This window comes from Coptis chinensis, chromosome 3 (assembly GCF_015680905.1).
Source record: "Coptis chinensis isolate HL-2020 chromosome 3, ASM1568090v1, whole genome shotgun sequence".
Classification (NCBI taxonomy): domain Eukaryota; kingdom Viridiplantae; phylum Streptophyta; class Magnoliopsida; order Ranunculales; family Ranunculaceae; genus Coptis; species Coptis chinensis.
Window position 1 is genome coordinate 31082140 of NC_141458.1, and position 22550 is coordinate 31104689.

General features: G+C 36.8%; 4 protein-coding genes across 10 annotated transcripts; 3 read left to right on the plus strand and 1 right to left on the minus strand.

The window, feature by feature from the left end:
• Positions 1-1536: 1536 nt before the first annotated feature.
• Positions 1537-7471, plus strand: LOC147509151 (non-canonical heme oxygenase HOZ, chloroplastic-like). 3 transcript variants are annotated; one of them, XM_086601453.1, is made up of 10 exons: positions 1537-2172; positions 3938-4144; positions 4312-4414; positions 5062-5141; positions 5222-5299; positions 5652-5743; positions 6352-6463; positions 6628-6753; positions 7005-7085; positions 7164-7471. In XM_086601453.1, exons 1-10 carry the CDS (start codon positions 1888-1890, stop codon positions 7179-7181), a joined length of 1182 nt encoding a protein of 393 aa, XP_086457579.1. In that variant the 5' UTR covers positions 1537-1887; the 3' UTR covers positions 7182-7471. The 3 variants fall into 3 exon arrangements, with proteins under 3 accessions (XP_086457579.1, XP_086457578.1, XP_086457580.1); XM_086601452.1 differs by having other exon boundaries at positions 7005-7471; XM_086601454.1 differs by having other exon boundaries at positions 1792-2172; positions 3904-4144; positions 7005-7471.
• Positions 7472-9832: 2361 nt separating this feature from the next.
• Positions 9833-14029, plus strand: LOC147509152 (Kelch repeat-containing F-box family protein). The gene is made up of 2 exons (XM_086601451.1): positions 9833-10556; positions 12740-14029. Exons 1-2 carry the CDS (start codon positions 10121-10123, stop codon positions 13708-13710), a joined length of 1407 nt encoding a protein of 468 aa, XP_086457577.1. The 5' UTR covers positions 9833-10120; the 3' UTR covers positions 13711-14029.
• A 1298-nt stretch (positions 14030-15327) lies between these two features.
• LOC147509153 (Tautomerase/MIF superfamily protein) lies at positions 15328-18056 on the minus strand. 2 transcript variants are annotated; one of them, XR_015218369.1, is made up of 4 exons: positions 17830-18056; positions 16787-16987; positions 16524-16683; positions 15475-15615 (listed from the first exon to the last, which is right to left on the minus strand). XR_015218369.1 is itself a non-coding variant. In XM_086601460.1 (3 exons), the coding sequence occupies exons 1-3, from the start codon at positions 17938-17940 to the stop codon at positions 15580-15582; spliced, it is 348 nt and encodes a 115-aa protein (XP_086457586.1). In that variant the 5' UTR covers positions 17941-18047; the 3' UTR covers positions 15328-15579. The 2 variants fall into 2 exon arrangements, 1 of the variants encoding a protein (XP_086457586.1); XM_086601460.1 differs by lacking the exon at positions 16524-16683 and having other exon boundaries at positions 15328-15615; positions 17830-18047.
• Positions 18057-18143: 87 nt separating this feature from the next.
• On the plus strand, positions 18144-22176 carry LOC147509154 (P53/DNA damage-regulated protein). Of its 4 annotated transcripts, none has more exons than XM_086601458.1 (4): positions 18144-18234; positions 18351-18436; positions 18517-18784; positions 21862-22176. In XM_086601458.1, exons 2-4 carry the CDS (start codon positions 18365-18367, stop codon positions 21915-21917), a joined length of 396 nt encoding a protein of 131 aa, XP_086457584.1. In that variant the 5' UTR covers positions 18144-18234; positions 18351-18364; the 3' UTR covers positions 21918-22176. The 4 variants fall into 4 exon arrangements, with proteins under 4 accessions (XP_086457584.1, XP_086457582.1, XP_086457583.1 ...); XM_086601456.1 differs by having other exon boundaries at positions 18168-18234; positions 21870-22176; XM_086601457.1 differs by having other exon boundaries at positions 18179-18436.
• The last annotated feature ends 374 nt before the right edge of the window (positions 22177-22550 follow it).

The window sequence follows — 22550 nt, forward strand, 5'->3', positions numbered from 1 at the left end:
GAAATGCAATCAAAATCATAGTAATCAAATTATCACTTATATTAACAAACCCACTTTCTTCATAATGTTTTTTTTACCAAACTCACATCCCCTTTTATAATTACCACAACGTTGCAAAAGCTATGAACCCATTGCATGGCTTCTAATTTAACCGCGAGAAGAGAAAAAGCATGCTATGGAGAGACTTAACAAGGAACGTGTTGTACTTCTTTAAATACTCAATAGCCACACTAGAAGCTACATTCTTGGAAGAATAATGACTGACAAACTTCTTAGCTTCAAGACCAGCATGTGTCTTCTTGCTTAAATTTTTTCTTACAAATAACTTACTTAAGAGTTCAACTTCACTAAGCTTGTTTGAGGTCCTCAAAACACTGACTTGAACCTCAGTGCAATCTCGAATTGGTAACTCGAAAGGATCAAGCTTTTCAAGAATACTAGATGCCATTTTCACTAATCTCTCACTATAACATGCCGCAATCTATGGCTGCCCCAACAAGCTCCAATCACCACTTCCCAAGGAAACACTGCCCTACAAGACCTTCAAATCAAACTTAAACATGATTGAACTCTTTTTCATAATTCAAACTTATTTGAAGCAACAACTTTAATATATGGTCCTGTCTCCTCAATCAATGATGAAATCGACTGTTCGACAACTTCATTACTCCCATGCTCAAGCAAGAACAAAGACATAGCTACACAACCCTTTGTCACAAAGTGATTTGGATGCAAACACAACTGACTAACATTCGAATCTAACAACAGTATTTTCGATCACCACAACCGATGGAAAAATACCAAACTTTTGTAAAGAAAGTAAATGCAGATTCGTCTCCAAAATATCATGAATCTCAACAAACGTAACCTTATTAGACTCAATTATCAAAAAATTGACAAAAATATAGAAAGAGATCTGGAAAAATTACCTCAAACTTACGAACTCTAAAAAAAGATCTCAATAACAAAGTCAAAAGAAAAGAGCGAAATCACAACCACAAAAATATCATTAAATCACATATCACGATCTCAAACTCAATAAAAGAGCGATATTTCGAAGACGAAATTACGATAAGAACTAAATAGATAAATTGAGAAGAATTAATCGAGAAGAAAATGGTAAATTTGGTATTAGAAAAAACTCCAATTGCCTCAATGACCTCATTCCGCAATTTGTGTCAATACTTTTAATTCACAATTTAAAAAAAAAATGTGGGCTTTAGCCGTAATTCAAAAAGTCAATGGGTTTTAGGCTAATAAAGATCGGAATAAGGGTTTTTACCCGTAATTCACAATTGAGAAGAATTAATCGAGAAGAAAATGGTAAATTTGGTATTAGAAAAAACTCCAATTGCCTCAATGACCTCATTCCGCAATATGTGTCAATACTTTTAATTCACAATTTAAAAAAAAATGTGGGCTTTAGCCGTAATTCAAAAAGTCAATGGATTTTAGGCTAATAAAGATCAGAATAAGGGTTTTTACCCAAATTTTATGTAAAATAAACTAGAAAAACCAATTTCATTTTGAAAACAAGAGTTAAACTGGAAAAGCCGAAAAGGCAATAACCAAAATAACCTTATATTGCCCATTTGAGTTTACCATCTTAACCCTTAACTAAAGTCCCCCAACCTAAAAATAAGCATTTGATCCTTAGGGGTAAAATTGGTTCAGTAATTTGATTAGTAAATATAGTCCAAAAGAAAAACTTTTACTAAAAAACAATTTTGCAAACTTCATAACTACAAAAAAATCAATATAATCATTAATGAGTGTTAATCCATTTTCCTCATACTCATAACCCCTTTCCTCAAAACTCTCTCCCCACAACTTTTAATAATAACCAAAAAAGATTGTTTTTTTTATTTTATATATAATAGTATTGCCATGGAAGCACTTTCAAGCACTATTCACCTTCAATCTTCACAAACATCTTGTTTTATCAAACCAAACGTTAAACCAACAAAAGGGTATCTCAGTTTTGATTCTAGACGTTTTTCTGGGTGGGATTTGAGTGTTGAGAGACTTGGGGCGTTGTCTACTTGTGGGGGTGGTGTTATAGTTAGAAGTCTTGCTAGGGAAGTTTCTGATGATGGTGGAGATGAGAAAGGAGGTGTGGAGAATAATGAGTTTGGGTTTGTTGATGATGAGGGTGGTTCTTCTTGGTTTGAGGTAATAATTTTGTTATGGAAATTTTTATTGTGTTGAGAAATAATGATTTTTTTATGCTTTGGTTTGTTTTTCTGTTTGTGTAATTTGTGAAAGAGAGTCTGAACATCGATATAAATGTGTTAATCATATAGCTTTGCTCTAAATAGGAGAGGCAATTGAATTACCCTGCATTTAGAGTGAAGCTAGTTTTCTAATTTAGCTATATTGTTCATGGGCGAACAAGGATTTTAAGGGAGTATGTTTACGTAAAATTCAGTGTCGATAGGCTTGGTAAATACTGCCAACATCGATAAGCCTGCCTAATTTTATGAAATCCGGGACGTGTGTCCAGAAATAATTTGGTTGGAAAATCAAACAGTTTCTGTTAGATGGTGGTGGTCAGTGTTGCAATTTTAAAAGTAATTTTGAAGAGGATGATGTATTTATTCGTAGATATTCTTGCCCTCGTAACCTTGAGCAGAATGTCATGGAGCTTCAATTTAGCTCGTAGTTTCGGTACAGGCATTTCACATGACCATCCTTCTTGTAATTAAACTCCGTGCACTTGTTTCTTGTAAAAGCTTAATGTATAAAGTTTTGTTCAGTGAATCTCTAGATTATACTTTGCTAAGTGCAGGTTTTCGTTGTTAGCTTTGTTAAAATCTGGACAACTCTGATAGACTTCAGTTGCTGTTGTTTCTGTTTCTTTTTCATGCTTATTCATCTGAATGCACCAAAGCCAAGAAACAGACCAAAGCGTCTGGCTTTGATGGTTATTAGAGTTGTACTACCGTAATGGTGGTAACAAGCACACCCAAAAAACGTTAGCGAAGTGTAACCAGGAGATTTGGGGAAAAATATTTATTACCTACAGATAAGAATGGAGGCTGTATGAAAGGCTTATACCAAAATTGGAATGACATCGAAGCACGAGCCTTTAGAGTAAAAGCTGTTTCAACAGCGTGTCCATGTTTGCTTTAGGAAGTCCCATTTCGCTTGTGAATATGAGGACAGCAAAATTGGTGAATGCCCTGCTCCTCCATACCTTTTTCATATTTGCAACTCATCACTAACTGATTTTTTTTTTTTTTTTTTTTTCCTTTTCCGAACATAATAATTCACTGACTCGTGTTTTTAATTTACAAAAGTAGGAAAAGCATAACGTGATTAAGTTGACTCCTGTCAGTTTTCCTTCCCAATATGTGAACTGATGAATGAAGGGAATATACCACAGGAATACAGTAGTTTTAAAGGAGAAACACATGGCCTATCCATTGTAATGTGTTGAGTACTAGGCACAGGGTAAGGAACCCATATATCGAAATGTATTAATCCTAAAGGAGAAGTACCTGGACTTTCTATTTTATATCTGTTTGCGTAGATACACCCTCAACTCTATAGCCCGATATTTTCGGAAAATTTCCACTATCAGGCATTTTCACAAATAAGCACATGTGGAAGTTCCAATGTCCTATAGATCATATGGATCCACAAAGAATCAAAATATCGATTTTCTCCCTCTCTTTTCCCTTCATAGATGGATCTATTTGAGTGTAATATATGGTCCGCTTTATTTGTTCTTTCTATTGAGATTGTGTATTCTGAATGACTAGTCATTTAGACTACTAACAAAGTTCTCTGAAGTTGTGTTAGCTTAACCTCGTCTATATGCCCGGAATATCTTAGCTCTTGTTGCTTGGTAGATCCATTCGTAATTCATGTACTTAAGAAATTTCGTTTGCAATAATGTAGACATTTTTGTGATGGAGTCTATCATGTTGTGAAGGGTAATTTGAGTCAAAATGGAGGTAACAAAGAAGTTGTGAAAGACTCAAAGACGGTAACACCCCTTGTGGTTTCCAGTGGAATTGGAACAAGTGGAGGATCAAGGGCTGGGCTCTTCAGAACACCAATTTCTGGCGGTGTGCAGAGTGCTACCTCTGCTCATGGTCTGCCTCGACCAGCATTGGCTGTTCGCAATCTAATGGAGCAGGTAAAGGGGTGTGTTCCAGTGGCAATTATGTATATATTTTGCTTTCCTGTTCTTCATGGGCAGTTGAATTGGATATTTAATTTACAGGTTAACATATCTTGTTGTCTCTTTTTTTTTTTTGCTTGGTAATGTATCTTGTTGTCATTTTACTCTGTTCATGATTCAAGGCCAGATTTGCTCATTTGTGCACTTTAATGTCTCGGATGCACCACCGTCGAGAGGGATACCCATTTGGTTCGCTTGTAGATTTTGCACCTGATCCACTAGGCCGTAAGTCATATAGATTTTCATTTCTTATTGGCAATTTTACACAACCCTTAAATTAGACAGTAATCTCCTCTCCCCCACCACACACACACACACACAAAATGTTTGAAATTAGACATAACTCCCCACTGGAATTTCAAAGGCAGATCTACTCATGAATTTACGGGTTCTGGGTATGATCTCCTCGGATGGTGATCACTCTAGAAAAAGGAAAAAAACTCATTTTGATATCTCTAACCTTGCCTAAAGCTGCGTCAAGTGTTGGATGGTCCACAATCTTTCAACTCTTTTGATAAGGTTAGACATTTTCAGATGAGGTACATTTGTTTTCTCTGAAGACGATTTCCATGATGAGGGAGTCACATATTCAAAATATCTGCCCATAATTCATTTTGTAGGTCCGCTTTTGGAATTGCTGAGGCAAAGATGTTTAAAACATTTATAACATAATTGATGTATATAGAAACGGTAGAAAAGTATGGTCAACCTAGAATTAGCTGTATAAAGATTAAAGAGTCTCATTAACAATTTTAACATTCTGTATTTGTCTTGATGAGGCTGGACAATTGAATTTTGTCATCACCTTTTCACATGTTTACTATCTTGATGATCATGCAATTCATTCTTTGGTTTGTCTGATTGCTATGCAGACCCAATCTTTTCATTTTCACCATTAGCTATCCACACACGGAATCTGTTGGCTGATCCAAAATGTACGCTTGTTGTTCAGGTTAGTGTTATAAGGTATAAGATGTTTTGGTTTCTGTTGCTTGGTTCTTTACGATGTTGACTTGTTCCCTTCAATCGTAGATACCAGGATGGAGTGGATTGTCAAATGCTAGGGTAACACTTTTTGGCGATGTTTTTCCACTTTCTGCTGATGAACAGGTAGGTACCTACTATACTGGTTTCATTTGACATGTTGTATACTTATCTAAGGGAAGTTTGGGTACCTATCTTTCATGGTTCCTAACTAGGGTATTTTCGAGGATGGAAATCTAATTGATTTGATGATTTTGAGCGCATCACTTACGGACTAATTTTTATGTCTATGACAAAGAAATAGTTGTGCTGTTAATGTGATGGTTAGGACGTGTTTGTAACCTAGGGGACATACCTTAGTGTTACTCAGCTTACTGTGAATGCACTCATGCATAATATGTGAGAAAGATGGGAACATTCGTTTGTCATTGCATGGATGTGTCTGATGTTTAATTGTTTGTGCATGCTATATTACCAGGAATGGGCTCATAGGCAGTATGTTGCAAAACATCAACAAGGGGCTTCGCAACAGTGGGGTAACTTTTACTACTACAGGATGCACAACATAAGGTTTGTTCAATTAGCCTGTACCAATTTGATTGTGTATGTGCAACATGTGCTCTATTTACAGTGTATATGCTATAGCTGGCGCTGTGGGGCTTGACAGTGGTGTGTTTGTTGAGCAACTGCTGAAATTCCTGCACACAGTCAATGAATTAAGCTCTGGTGTCTTTCTCCTTCTTCTTTAGGACTCACAAATGCTGATGGAATGAAATGCCTTTCTAGAGTCCTGCAGAAATATTCATTACAGTCCCCTTTTTTTTGGGTACCCACAGAGTGCTTGTAATTGAGTTCAAAGCTTATTCAGTCAAACATTTTACATCTGCTGTTAGTTGTACTGAAAAACAATTTATGGATGCGCATCCCTGACCAGTTGACCTTGCAGAGTGTACATGGTTCGTTTAATGAAGCCCAGACATTTCTTGTCGATCAGCCCTTGTATGGATGGCTCTCAGGAAAACAATAGGACAGCCTTAGAAGCTAATGTTTTTCTTCTAATTAATGGCTGTACATTCCCAATTAATGTACACAATGTGAAAAAGTTTTCCTTGTTCTTTTTTACCAGTTTCCACTACCTATATCTATTTCTTAAACAAGTTTTTAACTTCTTGTCTCAGTGACATATATTTCATTGGAGGTTTTGGTACTGTGGCTTGGGTAGATGTAAAGGAATATGAAACAGTTCAACCTGATAAAATTGCAGTAAATGGAGGAGAGCAAAATCTAAAGGTGAGCTTTCGATCGCATATTTGTTCAAGCAGATTGTATCATGTTTTCTGTTTCTATTTCTAGTTTCGATTGGCTAGCTGTTAGGAACTGCAAAATCGAAATGAACCTTTTTTTTTTGGAATCTTCAACTGACACTGATGACTAGAATATGTCAAAATTTCTAGGAACTGAATGCAAAGTTCTCCAAACGGATTAAAGAGCTTCTTTCAACTGAAACAGAAATAGATGATGCAGCTCTGATATCAATAGATAGTAAGGGAGTCGATATTCGAGTGAGGGAAGGTGCACAGGTACCACTTTCTGTGTTTCTCTCTGATAAGACAATAGGACACACATGCAGTCACTTCCACTTTCCTACCAACCTTTATCTGTTTTCCTGCGAGTACTTCTTTTTCCTTTTTCTTAAATGGTTCATTCTTGGGGAAATCCCCACTCAATTGGAATTTCAATGTGTTCCAGAATTTCTCTCTTATACAGAGCTAGAACTTCAGATTTTGAAGTACTCTTCTGTAAGCCCTTTTCGCGTTCTTTCTCTCTGCAGTTCAACGTTCAGAGAATATCATTTGATACTGGGCTTGCAGTAGAAACATTGGAGGAAGCAACAGCAGCTCTGCAAAAACTAGTAAGCAATGATAGTAGGCTAAGATTGCACAACCGATGCTGAATTGCTCATGAGCCGCCTCTCTTTCTTCCCTTGCAGTGCAACAGAAAAGTTTGATATTGTTTTCTAATGCCTGTCGCCAGTCGGCTTTGGGGCACTTGAGATCAAATGAAAGGCTCATTAAACTTGCTTTCGCCCTTAAGTTCTCATGTTAAATCCAGTTATGAAGTAGCTGATGCGTGCTGTAAAAGCAACAAAATAAGTATCACACCTGCCTTTGTAGTTAAGTTGTCATGACTTACACCCCATGTCCGGACTGTACTATTAATCGATGATGTTTTATATTTTTCTTGAAGTGCTTAGTTAATTTATTAATGAGAAAAATGATAGAGACCCGGTTGAGTCTTCGGATTTGGTATTAGAGCAAATTGTAAATCCCTTTTTCTCTCTTTTGCATAAAACATGAACTACCAGGTCATCATTCTTTATATTCTGCTATACATACTACAGAGCTTCCATGAATCTTGGTCTAATACTGCTTTCACGATAATTCATCAATGTGTGAGAAGAAGTGCATGTATATGTTCTCTCGAAGTCCATTGATGGGCTAGAATGTAACATATAAAAATGAAAAATTAAATAATAAGTTTTAATTTAATATGCTGTATTAGATAGATTAAATAAGATTGAGTTTTATAAGACGAATTTATAAGACAGTTTTCAGAGTGCTGCTTCAGTTATAAGTTATAACCATGCATTGCCTAGATTTTGGTCTGCTTTTGTCAGAGTATTTATATATATATATATATATGCAATATTTGCGCTGTTATTACTTAACTCTCGAGAAATATATAGACAATATATAGGTAAAAATTAACTGATCCTATATGCAGCCATGACGCTTCGTGTAAAATACGTTACATTTCTAGTAACCCTTGTTGTTAACGGCATTACCGCAAGCTAGAGTACAAAAGTCTTCTGGAAAATCCTTTCACATCTATTATTGACTGAGTTTTATGTATCAACCATTCCACCTACGCCAGGGTCAGGGTACGTGTCTGACACGAGCACTAGCAAAATTCCAAAAGTCTACCTTTCATTCCAGCATGCAATGCATTATTCCAAATACGCTGATACTCCTGGTGACATCTAGTTTTCGCTGCTTCCATTATTCACCTCCTGGCTGTCATTTTTTATCATTCATATTGCTGAAACCACGACAGAAGATTAACATTCTTTATCTCACCGTACAGTCATACATGATACAGGGGGTGATAAATTTCAATAAACATTTTGTTGATTTAAAATGGCAGCAAAGTTTTGATTGAATTTGCATAATTGTCGACTATTTTGACCAGGCAAAGTTTGCTAACAAAGTTTTGTTCAAGTTCAACACAGCTGCATATGTAGTAGATAAATTAAAGACTAGGGAAACAAAAACAGTCACTACCAACCTTAGATAGGGACTAATAATGATGATTCGTGATGACAGATAAGGATGATGCTAATATTGATGATTATATAATTTTATAAAGAAACCACAACTTTGGATAAGTAACTATGGTGGTCGATGAGTGATGACTTGATGATTATACAATGACACTTTATTTTATGTGAAGAAATCAAGAAAAACTTTTCCTTGAACTTCTTTACATTTCCTGATAAGTTTTTTAAGCTAATCTTTCTTTCTTTTCAAAATGTTCCTCTATCTATCTTTATATTCTTTGACTTCTTGTATATGTTTTTTTGCAAAGAGAAAGAGAAGTTTAGGCATAGGTCGTTGTCCTTAAGAAGAAAGGCAGGTATTTGAAGCAAGCTCAACTTGTTTCAACTTTCAAGTAATTATTCTTTTCGCTTGATTGTCGATTTCCATACCTGACAGTGGTCAGTTTGTGTAGAACTTGAGAAATGCTATGCAAAATACCCTTTTGGAGTATTGCACTGTGAAATTGTGAATACCAAGAGATAACTAAGCAATGGCCTCGTTGCACGCACAGCAATTGTCATCACTGATGCATACTCCCAAATGAGTGAAATGCAGGTAAAATTCTCTCTAGTAAAAAAATGTAGACACCTATATTCATTATAATTTATAAAACCATAAAGGAGATTTCCACAAATCATTGCTGGCTGATGACGTCTAAAAGCATTCCCAGTGCAAACAGGTTTAAATGGAAATAATAACTTGTCACTTTTATGAACAAAAAACAATGCCTATAGTTTTTCCCTAAGTTATAATGAGAATAGCACTTGCTATTAAGATAGTTGTCGATTTGTGATATTTGAACGGAACTTTTTGTTCTGTCTTGCGTGTTTTATCAATTTTTCTCATTTTTTTTTTCCGAACAGGATATTTCATTTTGTCCCGCGACTTTTTTCGATTGTGTTTTTCTTCTGGATGGGATATTTCATTCGGTCCGATATTTTTTTCGATATGTTTTCATTTTTTACCGTCCAAATTTTAAATTCGTCTTTGCATTGGGCAACTCGTGCCACACGTTGTTGCTTTCATTGGTAATGCTCTTCTAATGGCTCTCATTGTCTCCTTGTTGATTGGGGCGTAGGAGCTTTATTACTGTTTTTGGAGAGGTTTTTGACTGTGCAGGGTGAAGAAACACAGTTGTTTTCTGGGCTTTAATTAATGAGCTGGTCTTTAATTAATGGGCTGTTGGATTCAGTACTTGGTCCATCACCCCTTGCATGAGTGGCCCAGGGCGTATGGTGCGCCCATGGGGAAATTAAAATGGCATCACGGGGCATTAGCCCATGAGGAAATAAAAGGTGATCAGAAGAAATCCTCAGATTTTGACATCATTGTCTGACTTCCCACTGTTTATCTCATCTCATCTAACTAGTAAATGACTATTCTACCCTCCCTTCTCTCCCTCTCATCACACTCTCTTTCACCATTAACTCACCACCACCATTGTCATCACCTTCTTCATCATCTTCTATACAAGAAGAAGAAAAGTATGACACCACTCTTTTCTTGTCATGCACTGAAGTATACAGTACAGTTCAATAACATCTCACTATAAGAACCACTCAAAACTTCCATGGCAGAGAACTACAGTAGCACCAGCACTACCAATACAAACATGTCTTGCATATCAAATATTTCCCATGACCACCTTTTCTCAATACTTCTACTTCTTCCTGTAGACTCAGTCTTATCTTTTTCCATGACTTGTAAAAGATTTAAGTCTTTAGCTTACTCTGAGACTCTTTGGAAATCAATATGTAGAAGAGACTGGGGAATATTTTTTGTTAACGTTGATGCTATCTTGGGTTCTTGCTCTTCTTCACAAGATATGAGGCATCAGCAACTCTCATGGAGGAAACTTTATCAGAAGATATCTCAACTGGGATCTGTTAATTGCCTTAGATTAGCTGTTGTGGATGATAATTTGCTTCTTCCAACTCCTAGAGCTTCTCACTGCCTCAATTTTGTTTCAGATTGTCTTGTTTTGTTTGGCGGAGGATATGAGGGGGGTAAGTTTTTTGGACAGACACCCTTCTTTAGTTTTGGATTCTTCATTCTGATTCTTTGTTTTCATGACGATCTTGGGCTGTATTCTGTTTTTACTCCTTTCTTAAAAATATTGAGCTGTATTATCTTATCAATGGGTTTATCAACCTTATCGGGAAAAAAACAAAAATCAATGGGTTTATCAATATGCTGATTCTTTAATCTCATGGTTCTTGGGAGAGTCCACTTTTGGTGATAACTACCTTATACATTACTTAAGAGGATCTTGGCTTGTGTTTTGGTTTCTTATTTCATTTGTAGAATCTTACTAGAAGTGGTTTCTTTTATTCTGTTTTCTCTGTCCTTGTGTTTTCTGTTATACCTTATAGAGCAATTTTGACCATTGTGATGCATCTGTTACTTATTAAACTACTTCTAAGTATATAAACATACCATGTGTTACTATACGATTACTACTATTGATATGCAACTACTATTTCCATGAGTACTTCATGGTGTCCTGTATCATTGCTTGTTTTCATAACTCAGAAATGAAGTTAAGTAGCTACTACTTCCGTTTTTGTTTTGTATGGCAATCCCAATTGGGAGTACTTCATTCAGTGGTTTCTTCGGATGATGGATTGCTTCTAAGAGCAGTTTTGATGCGTATTAAGGTTCCTTGTGGGTTGTGCATGAATATTGTTTCAATAGCTTATTAGTTCCAGGACTGTGAACTAGAGAAGGATACATGTGCCACGTCACCAATCCTGCTGTGTATCCTGATCCTTCTCATCAGTCGGCTCATGCTAGGCATACTATCCCCTGTGGGAGCCACTGTTTTGTATAGAATAGAATGGCGGAACAGGCTGCTCAGTTAGTTCAAACATTTGGTTTCGGGTGGTGTTTTTTATATGAATAGGTTATTGTAAGAGGATTCTTGACATAATCATTATGTAAAAGCAAAAAAAAAAAAAAAAAAAACCTCTCAGAGCGTTGCGGGAAAACATTGCCACAAAGCTGATTCCTAGACGCTTGAATTGATCAATCTCGTTCAGTGAGTGAACATTGACAATGAAAAAGATTCTGTGAAATGTCAGGAACAGGACACACTCTGGGAGCCGATCCTTATCTTTGGAGGAGATCATCGTTGCGTTGAAAATTGAAGCGGTTGGTTTTCATTAGTCGAAGGCCTGGGAGGAGTGAGGGGCACTCCGTTTGGTAGTTTTCTAGTCAGATGGACCACCTCTTTCATGGGTAGTGTGTAATGTGGGTTCTAGTGTTGTTTTCAAGTTCTAGTGGCTGCTTCTTTTTTCTTCCTCTTTGTTATCTTGGAATTTAATCTAACGATACAATATATCTACCTTTACCTATTAAAAAGGAAAAAATGTCAAGAAGCCAAGGCCTCCAAGAGAAACCTGGAAAATGTTATGACATTTATGTGATATTTCGCCTATCGCACATTGTGGTTAGACTGGTAGGTTGCCTCACTTCCCCTTCCCTGGTATATTGGGGATGTTGCCTCTTTGACGCAACCCGTTAGGTGTTGCTGCCAATATTGATTATTGAGTGAAGTTCAAATCCCTTGTAAGTGATAAAGTTCTTGCAGTGCATTATTTGACACCCTCGAATTTTATTGCTTCATTGCTTTTGTTTCACAACTGATCCAGAGTGTTTTCTTCCTCTATTATACCAATTTAATTCATTAACTTGTGACAAGTCCCAAGTGTCTTTCCTTGGAAATCTATTTTGTAATGTAAATTAAACTAGGCTTCTTTGGATATATATTATGATACTATCCCATATATCTAGCTCGTGTTGTAGATTTGATATATTGCATTGGACTTTGCAACACTTGATGGAGGTAATGAGGGTTGGACTCACAAATACTTATGTTGGTTATAGGGAATGCTAACCCTAGTTTAAGTGTATTGATTTTCTTGTTCTTAATCACATAGTCAAGTGTGATTTATAAGTGACCTATCTTGGTCAATTTTCTCTGCAATTTTGTTTTCCTCCCTGCAATATCTTGGTTGTTGCCTACTGATGAGAAATGTCATCCAACAGCACTCGAGCTAGTTAACAAAATGGCTTTTTATTTTGAAACACTGGGATATTTGAGGAATCATCTTAATGTTCCGACAATAGATTGGTGCAAAGGCCAATTCCTGTATATGTGATTTTCTTTCTCCTCTCTTTTTTTGTATAGGTCGTCATCTTGATGATGCATGGGTGGCATATATTGGTAATGAATTTAGGATGGTTCCGAGATGGCAAAAGATTAACTCAGGCACTCCAAGTGGGAGATTTGGACATTCGTGTGCAGTTGTCGGTGAAACTCTTGTCCTCTTTGGTGGGATTAACGACCATGGGATCCGTCAGAATGATACATGGCTGGGGCATGTTCTGCGGGATGAAATATTTGGAATTGAACTCTCATGGATGCTTCTTCATGTCGGTTCTGTTGCACCACCTCCTCGTGGAGCCCATGCCGGATGTTGTGTCAATGACAAAAGGATGATTATTCATGGAGGAATTGGTCTAGATGGCCACAGATTAAACGATACATGGCTCTTTGATCTCTCAGAAGGTCTGGAATCTACCACATGGAGTCAGATAATTACTTACCTGTCACCTCCAGCTCGGTCAGGACACACGTTAACATGTATTGGCAGCACCCGCATGGTTCTTTTTGGAGGGAGGGGTGTGGGTTATGAGGTGCTCAACGATGTTTGGCTCCTTGACATCAGGGAGGAGTATGCTGAATGGATCCAACTACTGTACAACTTGCCTAGTATCCCAAGGGGTGTACCCCCACCACGTGTAGGACACTCGGCCACACTCATCTTAGGAGGAAAAATCTTAATTTATGGAGGGGAAGATTCATATAGACGCAGAAAAAATGACTTCTGGGTGTTGGATGTTAATGCTATTCCAAGTGAGAGAATGCGTTCTGACACGGTAGATACACAGTTACTATCCAAGAAGATGTGGAAGAGGCTGAAAGCCAAGGGCCATCAACCTGATTGCAGATCCTTTCATAGAGCTTGTGCTGATCATTCTGGCTGTTATGTTTATGTGTTTGGTGGAATGGTAGATGGGATTCTTCGACCAGGTGAAGTAATTGGTTTGAGATTTGATGGAGAGCTCTTTCTGGTGGAGCTTGGTCTTCACCAGTAGAAAGAAGTGAAGGAGTGTATAAGGGGGATGCCGGATGCACCATAGGAAGCTATCTATTTGTCCTTTGTAAATGGTAGCTGCACAACAGTTGAGCTAAATAACTAGTCTATTATATCTTCCACGATATGAGGTGATCTGTTCTTAAAGATAAACAAGTTATATCAGAATCTTAATTCATGTTTTACTTCTTTTCCTTTTCTAGTTTTTTTCTTCGGACAGTACTTCGTTTCTTGGTGAGAAGTAAACATTGCCCTTGTTTATTGAAATATTTGGAGAAAAAAACAATGGTTGCAAGGGGGTTCAGTAGCCTTTCCATTCACTGTTGCAGCTTCTTCACTCTCATGTACAGAATTTCCTTGAGCACATTTTCTTAGTATGCCTACTGTGTACACCTCATGAGTTTATAAAGTGTAAATGACTAGTCAATATCAGGCATTATTTGTTGTTCGTTCTAGCTTCCTCCAACTTGTTTTCGTCCATGTCGATTTGGTATTAAAATCTCCAAGGAACTTGAATGCTAGGCTACACTTGGGTATATTCTCTGAAGGTAATATGATTTCAAGTTTGGTTCCTTTCACCATCTTATGGCGGATATTGCTAGATAGCAAGAGTTTGTTGTTCTTGTGGTCCAAACTGTGGAGCTAAGTGATGTTTGAGTATTTTGTTTTTAGCTAGGTAAAATTATTACGTTTTAATGTGAGAGACAGACTGGGAGTGGGGTTGTTACTGAAGTTCCCTGGTCTATTTTTGTGCTCTTGCGGGTACTGTGGTCCGTGGTCGACCTATTTGTTTCTTCGTTGCCATTAAGTGAATGAATGCATCGATTTTAATCTGATACTTGTTGCAATACATGGACGCCCAAAACCTTTTTCATTATTGCATGCAGACACACTGACACATACAATTCAAAAAGATAAATGAAGATTTTACTCGTTATGCGTGATTCTTAATTGAAAATTTATAGTAGTGCAGTAGTGGTGTATACGGAAATGGAAATATGAAGATTTTACATAACCACGTGTGCATCATTTTGTTAATCCGGATATTGCAAGTACATCTGATTCCATATTGGTAAGGTAAATTTTGGTTAAACATGTGTAACTTGAGAGAAGCAGCCAAGAGATCTTTAGTTTACTGCAGTGTGGAATATAGGTAGGAGACTAAGGAGCGGAATTCAGTGAAAGTGGGGATGCAATTTCTCTGTATTTGATACAAGGTTCTCTGTTGGGGTACCTGGACTGGAACCATTGCCTAGAAACAGGACTATTCAACGATTGTTCCTTGGATTTCAGTTAAACATAATATAGATTGGGCCCTCAGGACGGAGAGAGAAAGAAGGCATCGAATTGACAGACATAATTCGTGCATAACTCTTGATGTTCACATTTGAACAGTCTCCTAAAGATATTCTGGAGAAAGTAATGTTTTGATGGTACAGTCACTTGATATAATAATCACATGGAGTCAAGCCGGCTCAGAACTTCAGAAGCAATTTGTGCAGGAGCAATAACATCATCTTAAAACATCGTCTCCAGAGTCCAGACAACCCAATATTTCAGATTCTAATCTTCTTGGCAGGCCAATTAACAGAGTGATAGATATATTAACACAAACGAGTATCAATGCATGTAAATACACGGTAACAGTATAAATTGTAAGAAAGACAATCATTGTTTTCAATATAAAAGAAACCTGTTCTATTTTTAAGAAGCTTACAGAGTCACAGGAGTACATTCATAAATCCAACGGCTCTAATTATGGAGACCCACATTGTGAAGTTGGGCTGAAATTCGTAGAAGCAATCCACTAGCCTTGAAATCTTGTTCCAGCATTTCGGAAAGATTGATCCATCATGAAGTAGGGGCAAATTCAAAAAGTTGAGCCATTGAACCCAAAAAAAGAACGCTTCACCAAAAACAATACAGTGAGAATTATCAGTACCAGGGATTAGGTTGTTTAAGGCAAGGTCGTCATACAAATACAATGCAAGCTGGTACAACAAAAGTTGCATCAGGAACTCACATAGTAAGAGACAATACTAAACTGGATTGAGGTTTAAGAGACTGCTTTTCCTACCTGAGAGATGTTAGCTCTCTACAAAGAAGATACACTCATTCGTTTCTTCTCCTCCTCTATGATCTTAATCCATTTATCTTAAAAGTGCAGCTAATTATGAAACACATTTCTCTCATATTCTATACCTCTGTTTAAGTGCTGCTTTGACAAAACATTCCATTACTTGATCATCAAAACAATTATAGCATGAAAAAGGATAAGTGAACAGGGGGTCAAAAGCGTTTCTATGCCAAAAATGATGAACATTCTGTGCTGATGTCTATCCATATTTACCTAGTGTCTAAAGCCCTCGTAAATTATTCTTCCACCTCAAGTTAGCAACAGACTATTTCTTTCACCCCTCTATTCTATTCATAACTGTGGAAAATCCTCAACTGCACACATAAAAAAGGGGCAAACCTAGAAAGTATGATTCTTTCTTTGACACGGTCTGTATACTGCTAATTTTCACGTCTTGAGCGATGTGACATGACTTGAGTGTAAAACAGATATAACAGATAATGTCGCTTGGTTCTGATATGGATCTGAATGTCATGTCCATAACCACTCTAGATGATATACTCATATTCCACACGTTACTTATTTGGGTTCTGTAACATGACAGGCAACTCTGCTAATGTGATGAAGATATGTATTAGTTGGGTAGAAGTGATAGAGCTACAACATGCCATAGCTGGAGAACATAATTATTACAGAATCATCCAGCCTAGGTAATGATAAGAAGGTATGAGATATACATCAGAACCACTTGTCCTCCAAATAATATTGATTAAACACCACCGCCAGTGAACCATCTTAAGTAGCACAATTCATGACCATTATTATGCTCACTAGGCGAGAGATAAAAATCCGCACAGCTGAAGGGGGTTCTCTCAAGTACCGAAAGACTCGTTTAATCTGAAATCACGATTGATAGGAAAGGTGACCATGTGTGGTAAAACACTAAAGGCTAGTCCGTCCTATTAATTAAAACAGATAAAAAGTCAATTTATTGGCTTACCTCAGCATCATAGAACTTGATATAGAATCTGGAGCTATCCAGGGAAAGCTTTGCTTCTAGAATTTCTGCTATTGTTGCGCTGAGCTTTCCATTCACACTAGGACCTAGGCCTCCTATGGATATCAGTTCTCCATAAGCAGCTGGTTCTTCAGTTCCAGCAAATGCAATAGGTACTCCTTGATTCAGCAAAATCATCACATACTGAAACATAATTACCCACGTCAGTGAACATTTTAAATACTTAGAAAGAATGAAAATCCTGTAAACAAGATGACTGAATAAGACAAGGAACCCCCTCAACTCAAAAATTAAGGGACTGTAAGCCATTTACATATTCATTGATATCAAAAGAAGGAGAGGGGGAAGAAATCAAACGTTCCATAAGAAGAACTCCTGTAAACTGTATTGTCGATGCCACACAGACTGCAGTGAAAATAGAAAGGAAATCAGGAAATTCTCAGGACATACTACAAATCTAGCATGGGATGGTCGGTACCTAAAAAGAGAAGACGAATAACACTTGAACGTTGTGAGATTGATGGTCTAAGGCATTCGTGGAAAACAAAAGTTTCACAAGATACGAGAAACTAATAGTAATTATCAACATCCAAATAGCAAATGTGACCAATTTAGCTAATAACCACCGTTAGAACACACTGACTACAAATTACATAATGTAAACTTAATTCAACTAATTTAACAAAAAAAAAAAACATAACAATATGTACTTACAAGAACAATTATGTGTAAAAAGAAGAAGAATTAGCTAATAAAAAAGTATTCCCAATAAATAAATCATATGAAAAATAGAAGGGAACCATTTCCCCATCCTCTTTTCCTCATGAACCCTGAGCCTAGCTGCCTCGCAGCTCTCGCTTAACACAATCATGCCTATAGATTTTACTCATACCCATTCTTGCTTACACTTAAAAACCACATCATTCATACAGAAAATTCATCAAACATTTCATAACCATAATAAGTTCACAACAAATACAATAAATTAACAAAAAAAAATAATGGGACTAAAACAGTTAACTTACAGATTCAGGTTTTCCAATAATCTTTGCAACAGCTTTAGTTGCATCTCTTAATATATCAGATGCCACCACAGCATCCACTGGTAAATTAGTGTACAAATTTAATGTCGGCATTTTCTTATTATTTCCCCCTGCTTCACTAACACAAATAAGTCTATATATATATAAATGGATAATGTGATAAACTATGAAAACTTATTCTCCTTCACAAGTTTTTCTGGCGCCAATAAATACCGTTATAAGTTATAAGTTATAACTAACTTACGGTCTTCCAAACACTTTAACTGGGCCAGTTTAAATTAGCCCAAGCCCAATGGACTAAAACCCGACTTCTGTTAACATAACTATTTCGTGTCAGTTGGAGAAGAGGGAACTCAAATTTGCTGTTTTTTCTCTCTCTGAACTATAGTAATTGAAAATAAAGATGCCCACTTAATTATTTTTAAGTTTTATAGTTTTAGTAGTGTAAACAAGTTTATATGAATGACTGAAATTTTTTGACCTGACAAAGACTAGTTTTACAGATACTTTTATTAACATGAATCAAGTACATCAAAGTTTGGTTGAGATTGAGACCGAAGCGGAGAATCTTCTTTTGGCGCGAATTCAGGTACCGTTTTAAGTTCTAATATATTGATTTAGAGTGAGAACATGTGTTTAGAAAAATTATTGTGTGTGATGAAAATGTAGCTTGTTGAGAATGATAGAGTGAGGAATGGGAATAGAGAAGCATTAACGGCTCTAAGGAAGATAGCTCGTACTACAAAAACAAGTGTCCCGTCTCCGTTTGAGTCGATAATGAAAGAGATAGAGGGTATTGGATCAAGGCCATTGGTGAAGGAAGTATGTCCTACCTGCGGTAATCATGATCCGAAGGAGAATACATGGATGATGTTCCATGGAACAGATGTTTTTGCTCGCGTTCCATTTCATGCAGCTCATACCATCTTGGAGGAAGGTAACTTAATTCTCTGGATCTTGGTTGTTATGTGATAGTTACATATTGATGCCAGTGGTCTTCTTTGTAAACTTTGATACTTTATCTGATTAAACAATTAGGTTCTACGTATTCAATGTTAGATATGAGTAGGAGTCTTCATCACTTGTGTGTCTGTGTACTGTGTACATACGTGAATATGAGATAGTTCTATAGTACAACTTAACATCAATATATCATGTGAACCATAATTTTTCTAATTGGTGGTCGACACAACTAGAGTTATCTATGATATATGTCTTTGTACAAACTTATGTTATTTGTTTTCTTTGAATACGTTATGTGATGTTGAGTGACAGTGTGGCACATATATATAGGTGAATTAATTGTCATTTATTCGTGAACTGTGAGAAGCTCATTATCATTCTTATTGTATGATACAATATGCTTCTTTTTACTTCAATGTAAATTTGGTTCATCTTATACTGATTTCCAATTTTCCATTCTATGCACACCTCATCACCCATGTTTGCAATTTGAGATTGTAAGCTATGTAACAATGATTCTCTTCAATTGGGACAAGGGTGGGGCTGAATTAGGGTTGTTGCAGTTTCTGTTGGGAGATTAGGGCGTGTTCATTAGTCAGCAGTAGCTTTCCGAAAACAGGAAACCAGGAATAGATATTGCCCTAGGATGAGCTTGAGATGAAGTGATGGATAGTAAAAAAGTAGTTCTGAAAGTAGAACACTACAAGTTGGTCAACGGTGAAGTGGTGAACTGTCAAAAGAGGTAAACAAGAGAGATTTTTTCGTTATCACTAAAAAGGAAATAGATACAAGAAGAAAGAAAATTATCCAGGCTAGAGCCCGTACTTCAGTTTTTGGGACTACTTATTTATTTATTTATTTTCCTTGTTCATTACTTGATTCTTTACTTTATCGAGTGAAAAGTTGTATATGTATGATGCTGATGTGTAGGTTTTGGGTAAAAAACTAATTTAATTGGCCATCCTTGTTGGATAGTTTTGGATTGGTAAAGCTCAATGGACATTGTTTTCTGACAAAATATACTTTATATGCAAGTATGCATCAGTATGTGGCAGAAGCATTGGTAGTTGGACTAGATACTTGATAAAGGCGGGGTTCATAGGGAATTAGTCTGGATGTGGGACTCCTGTCTAATTTGGTTTTCCTCTTCTCTACCAGATATTATGTAAAAACATACAAAAAACAAAAAATTCCATCAGATTGTGATAATTTAGGATAGGCAGTTGCTTAGGATTTTGGCTTCCTAAAGACCATGACTTATTGGTGGGTAAATCTTGCTACTTATCTAAAATGGTAAAATTAGGGTTTGTCGAAGTGAATTCTACTTTGATACTCACAATTTATGTCCAAATTAAATTCCAATTCCGATGGCTTGCAACATAAAAGCCTTGATGGCATTGGCAGACAGAAGTTGATATGAAACTAGTGTGACAAGGTTATGGGAGATGGATATGTAGCTCGCCTTAGCCCTTAGGTATCACGTGGCTGGAACATGTTCCGTTGTAGTTGTTTGTGCTTTAGTACCACCTCATATGAGGCAAGAAAGTGTAATAACTTGTTAAAGTACAAATCACCATGATATATAAGAGAGAAAGCAATGCTGCCAAGGAGGATCTTAATTTGAATGCCTATATACTTATAGTAGAAGTAGCCAATAGTGTTTCCTTAGCAGGGACCACAATAGATGGAAATAATGCCCGTCCAGTCAGGCTTGACCTTGTTTGAATACAAACCTCAAGTGTCATCTGTTCAAGCTCTTCAGTCGATTGTGATTATAGACCACAGAATGACAACTAAAATGCAAGTTCTCTCATTATATATGGTCATAATGATGATGATAATTGGGAAAAAGGGAAATTATCAGGAACTAAATGGAGCCCAACGTTGTGTGTGCACACAGACTTGGCTCTCATACATACAGCCATAGCTATGGTTACGATAACCCAGTTTACTGTGTGATCCTAAAAGAACTAGAATGGTTTCAGTACAAAATACCTTGGTGGAGGTTTATAGAATTCCTGAAATGAAGCGACTATCTTCTTTAGTACGGGGTCTTGGAGGGCTAGTTAGATTATTATGGTAGCAAAGAAGCAGAGTTCTGTTTTACAAAGACTGAAAGGTAAGAACAATAGATGTAGGGGGTAGGAGGGGGGGGGGGGAGGGATTGAAAGCATGAGTCTGCATGGAGAACTGATGGATGGAGTTGTAATTGAGTCTGAAATTGTTATAGAAGCTAAAGAATTTGGTTTTCTTACTATTGATTCCATAACCCTTACCCACAGTACAAATGTTATGCTTCAGTAAAATGGAATGACCATATGTCCAGCGTACCTCCCTTTCCACCCCATATTCTTAAGTAAAGAACTCCCGCCACAACTTTCTGAACACTCCAAAGCACCAAACGGCAGGCCTTATTAAAGGACATCAGAACTCTAATGTTAGGAATTTAAACCTTGTCCTGTAATTAAGGTTTTCTCCTCCAAAGCCCCAAATAGGGCTCTCATAAGCCTGTCGAGCTTACCCAATGCTATTTAGCGTGGTGAAAAGGGAGAGATATTATATGGGTCTTTGGGCGTTAACTAAGCCTCCCGAAAACGGTCGTAAAAATTTCTGCAAAATCTATTGGCGCCTTAATCACGAGAATGAACCAGGAGGATAGCTCTCACCAAACACATTGATAACGTTCTGTAGCCTTATCTTTTTGATATTGCCGATATTTTTTGATTGAGGAACGCTAGCAGGAAACTCAAGTTGTAAGTTGCTGGTTGCTTATATGCCTTCCAGCAACTTACAACTTGAGTTGCCTGCTAGATTCCTCTTCCTTATTATATGCCTTGTACACGATGTTCTGAAATCTGTTTGTAGTCTATAATTTTTGAGGTTTCCTTTTCCTAATTAATTTGAATTCTAACCATTTTTCTGTCTTGGTAATCTCGTGAATCGATCTCGTCCAAATTTAAGACTCCTCTATTCATGATTCTTTATTTCGTGTAGCATAAGGTTTTTTTTTATCGTATCTTAACTTTTTTCTTTTTTTTTGGGGGGGGGAAGGAATGCAGATCAAGCACATCTTGACTTCGACTCAAAGAAATTGCAGAGTTATGTGAAAGAGAAAACTTTCTGGATTTCTGAAAAAGGGGTGATTGCTGACAAGATAAGTCCAGGTGTTCTCAGATCTATGGTGACTTTAACGGACAAGTCGAAGTGAGAAGCTAATTTAATTTTTTTTTCTTGTCACTTCAGACTGGGGTTGCCTTCGGTTTGTGATAATTGATATTTACTAGTTACTGCGAATTTTATCTTCGTATTATACTATACTATCTGAACTAGTCTAAAGCACCAATCAATTCACACAAAGTTGTAGTTGCTGTAGTGTTGAAATTGACATATTTCACCTCTCTGGAAACCATCGAACTGATCAGTTAGCTGACTTAGCTCTATTCAGTTGGGTATTCAATCTGACTATGCTTTCCGAATATTATAGGATGAGTACAAACTTTTTTACCTTACAAATTTTGGTGGGAGGATAGATTGAAGGAGAGACCTAGAAAAGCCACGTTCTTCTTCCCTGATTCACACTATGGGTAAATAATACCTGGTATTTGTAATTAACTACTTGAAAATTTATTATTGGAAATCAAATTATAATCTTTATTAATCCAAAACCCAAATACACAGTTTCAACTCTGTCCGCCTCCACTTCAACACTCAATCTATACTCTACAGGTGGAATAAAGCAA

Coding starts and splice junctions, on each gene's coding strand:
- LOC147509152 (XM_086601451.1), top strand. CDS start 10,121: ATGGCAGAGAACTACAGTAGCACCAGCACTACCAATACAAACATGTCT. Junction 10,557..12,739: donor TGGCGGAGGATATGAGGGGG/GTAAGTTTTTTG, acceptor TTTTTTGTATAG/GTCGTCATCTTGATGATGCA.
- LOC147509153 (XM_086601460.1), bottom strand. CDS start 17,940: ATGCCGACATTAAATTTGTACACTAATTTACCAGTGGATGCTGTGGTG. Junction 16,988..17,829: donor TTATTGGAAAACCTGAATCT/GTAAGTTAACTG, acceptor ATTATGTTTCAG/TATGTGATGATTTTGCTGAA. Junction 15,616..16,786: donor TCAAGTTCTATGATGCTGAG/GTAAGCCAATAA, acceptor TTTTTGGTGAAG/CGTTCTTTTTTTGGGTTCAA.
- LOC147509151 (XM_086601452.1), top strand. CDS start 1,888: ATGGAAGCACTTTCAAGCACTATTCACCTTCAATCTTCACAAACATCT. Junction 5,300..5,651: donor CACTTTCTGCTGATGAACAG/GTAGGTACCTAC, acceptor CTATATTACCAG/GAATGGGCTCATAGGCAGTA. Junction 6,464..6,627: donor GAGGAGAGCAAAATCTAAAG/GTGAGCTTTCGA, acceptor CAAAATTTCTAG/GAACTGAATGCAAAGTTCTC.
- LOC147509154 (XM_086601456.1), top strand. CDS start 18,365: ATGAATCAAGTACATCAAAGTTTGGTTGAGATTGAGACCGAAGCGGAG. Junction 18,437..18,516: donor TTCTTTTGGCGCGAATTCAG/GTACCGTTTTAA, acceptor ATGAAAATGTAG/CTTGTTGAGAATGATAGAGT. Junction 18,785..21,869: donor TCATACCATCTTGGAGGAAG/GTAACTTAATTC, acceptor GAAGGAATGCAG/ATCAAGCACATCTTGACTTC.